At 46.4% G+C, this 6,000-nt stretch overlaps 1 protein-coding gene across 1 annotated transcript; it reads left to right on the top strand.

The window, feature by feature from the left end:
- The first annotated feature begins 234 nt into the window (after positions 1–234).
- On the top strand, positions 235–4,434 carry LOC128116281 (apolipoprotein L3-like). The gene is made up of 3 exons (XM_052747462.1): positions 235–247; positions 2,918–3,044; positions 3,570–4,434. Exons 1-3 carry the CDS (start codon positions 235–237, stop codon positions 4,432–4,434), a joined length of 1,005 nt encoding a protein of 334 aa, XP_052603422.1.
- The last annotated feature ends 1,566 nt before the right edge of the window (positions 4,435–6,000 follow it).

Genomic DNA, 6,000 nt, shown 5'->3' with positions numbered 1-6,000 from the left:
GGCTTCCTTAAACAGCAGTCACAGAGCCAGGGGAGCAGACATGCTTTGGTCAAGTTCTCTTGGGCCGTGGCAGTAACCACTGAATGATTTGTGGGTCACCAGATCCCTGGTCACAGCACCTGTCCCCATTCTGTCCCACAGGTTGTTTTTCTTCCTGTACCTGGACCCTGGTGAGCTATCAGGAAAGAAAACCTGTCAGGATTCCCTGAGTGACACCAAGACCCAGCAGCTGCCATGGGCTCCCCAGGTAATCAGTCTTCTCTGCTCCTGCTCATGGCCTAGGCCTGCCAGAACCACCCACCTGGAAACTCTCACTTTACATTACCTATCCCTTCAGGGCCCAGTGTCCCCATGCTGTTCTGAGAATAACGTCGAGGCAGGCCAGTGCCTGCTGCATAGCAGATCCTCCCTCATGGGTTGCCTCCTCTTCCTGGACCCCGTTTATTCCAAGGGATCCAATCCCCATTGCAGGCTGAGTTAGGGCACCCACCCTGCACTTCCAGGACTGGCGCTTGTTTACCAGGTGTGCCTACCTAAGGTGGGGCCTGATGGTTTCTCTTCTCATTTAAAAGGAAAGTCTGAAGTTGAAGCTGAAACCCAGGGGGGGGAAAAAAACAGAAACAAAAACCTCCACCCAAAAGTGGCTCCTAACCAGTAACTACCCTATACCAAGTGACCACCATACTCCCAGGAACCACCCTACATCCAGGGACCACCCTACATCAGCCTGATCCATACCAATCTCTCAATCCTTGTGTTCCCAGTCTGCTCCTGGCATCAAATCACAGAGATCCACCTGCTTTAGCCTTCCAAGTGCTGGGATTAAAGGCATGCACCACTATGCCACCTCCATTTCCTTTTTAAAATGCTTCTATTGGCTCTGTAGACCCTTCATTCGTTCATTCACTAAAAGTTAGTTGTTAAAACTAGTGTTACTCAGTGCTAGAAATGGCTCAGCAGTTGAGAGCACTGGCTACTCTTCCAGAGGATCCGGGTTCAAATCTTAGCACCCACAATGGCAGCTAACTGCTATCTGTAACCCCAGTTCCATGGATCTGACACCTTCAAACAGAAATACATGCAGGCAAAATACCAATGCACATTTTTTTTAAAATTAAAGAGAACTAGTGTTACTCACTTTGATCATATTTTGATTAATGAGAATAGATTTGGTTTGCTTGCAATGTTATATGATTGGGTCCATCCTACCAGGGAAACAGGGTGGGCAGCTCACATCATGGCACACACACAAAAACAGACAAAGCAGTAACAAGAAAAGGCCGGGCTGGAGAGATGGCTCAGAGTTTAAGAGCACTGACTGTTCTTCCAGAGGTCCTGAGTTCAATTCCCAGCACCCACATGGTGGCTCACAACCATCTGTAATGAAATCTGGTACCCTCTTCTGTGTACATAATAAATAAATAAATCTTAGAAAGAAAGAAAGAAAGAAGAAAGAAAGAAAGAAAGAAAGAAAGAAAGAAAGAAAGAAAGAAAGAAAGAAAGAAAGAAAGAAAGAAAAGGCCAAGACAACATCCATCAACTCCAATTACACATCCCAGGTGCCCTCCTGACTCCAGCCAGGCCCCACTTCCCATGATGCCTCAGTTCAGTTTGAACCACTCATTAGCTCAGAGCCCTTATGCTCTACTTATATCTACAAGCTTCCTCACAAACCGCCCAGATAAGGGCTACTGATCTCTGAGATATTTATTAATCCAATGGACTGAAACTCGGGATTAATAACTAACCATTCCAGTGTCAAAAGTCATGTTTCAATCTGAAGAGTGGCTCAGTGGTTAAGAGCACTAGCTGCTCTTGCAGAAGACCTGGGTTCAGTTCCTTACACCCACATCAGGTTCACAACAGTCTGTAACTGCCACTCCAGGGGATCCAAGGCCCTCTTTGGGCACCACACCACAGAGAGAGAGAGAGAGAGAGAGAGAGAGAGAGAGAGAGAGAGAGAGAGAGAGAGAGAGAGCATAGACATACATACAAGCAGACAAATATTCCTATACATAAAATAAAAATCAAGGGAAAAAGTCACATTCAAGTTCCGTGCCACAGGCACACAGGAAATGGAAGCCAACACTGGACTCTCTATCTTCCTGGGGATGAGGGGCTCCATCCTACTTGCTCTGAGCTAAAAACGATACATGTCTCTCAAAGCACCAAGACACCTCCCTGGTATATTGGTCTTCTCAGTATGAAATCACCAAGTGACACTGGGCAGGTAACTTAAAAAGAAAAGACCGGGCTGGAGAGATGGCTCAGAGGTTAAGAGCACTGACTATTCTTCCAGAGGTCCTGAGTTCAATTCCCAGCACCCACATGGTGGCTCACAGCTATCAGTAATGAGATCTGGCGCCCTCTTCTGTGTACATAATAAAAAATAAAAAAAATTAAAAATTAAAAAAAAGAAAAGACCTCTTCTCTCACTGCCCTGGAATCCAACATCCACAATCAAAATGTGGCAGGTTGGCCCTCGGGAGCACTCTCTTCCTGGTGGGCAGAGGGAACCAGTACCCTGTGCTGGCCCATGCACTCTCTTATGTGTCTGGATTGAAGAACTGAGACAGGGAAAGAGAGAAAGGGAAGAGGGATAAAAGAGAGGAGAAGGGAAATGGAGGGAGAGAGTTTCTTCCTCTTGCTATGAGAGCACTAACACTTTGGATGAGGGATCTCACTCATGGCCTCCCTTAATTTCAATTACTCTTCTTCCTTAATGGCTCTATGTCCAAATACAGTCACCTGGGGTTACAAATGAGATAAGGGACACAACTCAGCCCCTACCACTCGTGACACCAAAGTATACTTCAAGTGACAGGTGCTCAGAAACACATTTAAACAGGTTGTTCCTGATATCATTCAATCCCTTAAGCATGGTCCTCCAACCATATTCCTTTTCCTTCCCATCTAGAGAGAAAAGGCTTCCTTGAGTTTCTAGTTGAGCACCTCCAGGACACGTGGAGCACAGAAACCCTGCATCACCTGCTGACTGAAGAGGAAGCCTGGAAACAGCTTGTGGCAGTAGCTGATTTGTCCAGGTCACCACCCTAGGGGATGCTAGCAATGCCACAAGACCCCAGGCTTGGTTGACTTTTTCTGGGCAGGAATACTCTACCCAGGAAGACCAAGTAACTGAGGCTCAGGGTGTCCCTGCTCAGTAAATATTTCCTCAGTGCTGTTCACTACCAGGGAATAGCTTCTGGTTGAGGAGAGATGGCAGTCACAGGAGATAAGATTGTTCCTGCCATTGCTGTTCCTGTGACCATGACAACTTAGTTTATTACCTTCTGCTTTATTTGGAGACATTGAACTTCATTGTAAGAAAAATCAGAGGATGTATGTAGAGGGCTGAGCATATGTCCAGCATATAGTATGTGTTCAGCACATAGTAGGTGTTAATTGAAAGTTGATTTGTACAAAAGGTTTTGATTTTAATTTGTGTGTGTCCGTGTGTGTACATGTGTGTGCATGTGTGTGTGTGTGTGTGTGTGTGTGCTTCTTGCACTTGAGTGAGCTTATCTTACAAATTGTCTTCCTCACTCACTTGTCCTCTCCTGTCACAGGGAAGAGGAGGTTTTCTTACGTAAAGCTCTTGAAGAGATCATTGCAGATCCTGATGAAGAAGATGAAGACAATCTCCAAAATGACCTGCAGGACAAGAAAAGGTTTTTGGAAGTTTATCCTCAGGTGAAACTGGAGCTTGAGCAGCAGATCAGGAAGCTGCACGCCCTTGCAGACAAGATTGACAAGGTGCACAAGGACTGCACCATCACACAAGTGGTGGCCGGCTCCACCGGTGCTGTGTCCGGAGTCCTGACGATCCTTGGTCTCGCTCTGGCACCCGTGACAGCAGGACTCAGTCTGGGACTTTCAGCCACAGGCTTAGGGCTGGGGGCGGCAGCAGCTGTGACTAGTGTGTCCACAACCATTGTGGAAAAGGTCAGCACGGCGTCAGTGGAAGCTGAAGCCAGCCAGCTGGTGCCAACCAGCAAGGACACAGGGAAGGTCATTAAAGAAATTTTGGAGGAGAGTGCCCCCAGGCTTATTTCTGTATCCAAGAATTCCTTCCGGAACCTGGAAGTCATCAAGAAGAACATTGATGCCATCAGGCTGGCCAAAGCTAACACTCGCCTAGCAACTAATGCCAAGCGTCTCATGACCACAGGGAGGGTGTCAGCCCGAAACACTAGACAGGTGCAGAAAGCCTTTGGAGGCACAGCTCTGGCAATGTCCAAAGGAGCCCGGATCATGGGTGCAGCTACTGCAGGTCTCTTCCTTGTGCTGGATGTGGTCAGCCTTGTGCAAGACTCAAAGCATTTGTACGAGGGTGCCAAGACAGAGTCTGCAGCAAAGCTGCGGCAGCAGGCTCAGGACCTGGAGCAGAAGTTGCAGGAGCTCATCCGGGTCCATGACAGCCTGACAAAGTGACCTCTTCTTCAGTGCAGCTCAGAGGACTGGGGAATGGGGATGCTCTAGATAGACACCTGATAGCCCCTGACTGTATCCCCTCTACAGCAATGTCACCATGGTGGACGTGCCTGCTAGAGGGGGAGGCCACATTAAGAGAAAGGAAGCCAGAACGCAGATGGGACAGGCCTGGGACCTCCCACTAGACTCCACCTCTTAGATCCAACAACCTCCCAACATCCCACCAAGTTCCCAAGATGCAGAGCACATCCAAGGCATGACTAAGCCACAGCATGGCTGCTCCTCAGTCCTGCCCACCACACTACTCCTAGCTGAGGCTCACCATCCTCAATGTCCCCTGAACTGCCAACTTTCCCACTACTTTCTAAAAGTTTGCATAGAAACCTTCTCCTCCTTCCTACTTCTGCCTAATTCTCTGTTGTTGTTTTTTTCTAAATATTTCCCAATCTTCCAGTCAGACTCTGGATATGAACCTGTGTTGTAGAATATTATTTTAAGATGTGTTACATTTGTTTATGCTGTGGAACACTTATTTTAATGATGCCAAGATGTGCTGCATTCTTTTATGTTGCATTTGTTTAACTCTGTGAAGCTGTGTTACTTTGCCTGTCTAAAACATCTGATGGTCTAATAAAGAGCTGAATAGCAAAGCAGGAGAAAGGACAGGCAGGTCTGGCAGGCAGAGAGAATAAATAGAAGGAGAAATCTGGAAGGAAAAAAGGAAAGAGTGAGAGAAGAAGAAGAGAAAGCTGCCAGGGGCCAGCCACACAGACACACAGCCATCCACGGAGTAAGAGTGAAAGTAAGACTACAGAAGTAAGAAAAGGAAAAAGCCCAGAGGCAAAAGGTAGACTGGATAATTTAAGGTAAGAAAAACTGACTAGAAACAGGCCAAGCTAAGGCCGGGCATTCATAACAAATACTAAGCCTCCATGTGTGGTTTATTTTCAAGCTGGATGGCAGGCCTCCCAAAAAGCCAAAAGAGCAAAGACAACCAATAACAAACCCCATTTCTTTGTTCATAGTTTGATCACGTGAAGTGATGTCTCTTTTGGTGAAATGCTCAGAGACTACAAAGGAAAGGATGCTGGGAATGTCATCTGCACGGTCATCACAGGTTCTTGGTTCTGCGTGCCAGCCATGGGTGCCACAAGGAAGGAGAGGTGACAGGGTATGGCTGGTGAGTTCTGCTCTCTGCTACCAGATTCTGGGGGAAATCACAAGGTTTAGTTCCTATTGAAGTTTAAAATCTGCTGGAATTGGATGAGATCTGCTGAGATACACGTGAAGGGCTACACTTGCTCCACAGTATTTGAAGAGTAAACTTGTGAACACTGACCTGGTCATGCTTTGTGTGTTTTCTGCAAATGATATCAAGTGTTTTCTGGATTTCTGAATACAGAAAGATGATAATTGTCTCCTGATATTCATCAACTCCTCTTTTAAAAACTGTTTCCTTTCTTGTGGTTTAAAAAGAATATATTTGAAATGTATTTATTTTATTTATGTGGACAAGTGTTTGCCTGCATGTCTGTGTGTGCACAAAGTCTATGAAGTGGCCAAAAA

This window comes from Peromyscus californicus, unplaced genomic scaffold, assembly GCF_007827085.1.
Source record: "Peromyscus californicus insignis strain IS unplaced genomic scaffold, ASM782708v3 Scaffold_20__1_contigs__length_68692818, whole genome shotgun sequence".
NCBI classification, from domain to species: domain Eukaryota; kingdom Metazoa; phylum Chordata; class Mammalia; order Rodentia; family Cricetidae; genus Peromyscus; species Peromyscus californicus.
Note: the sequence above shows the minus strand (reverse complement) of the source record. Positions and strands in the feature narration are given on the sequence as shown.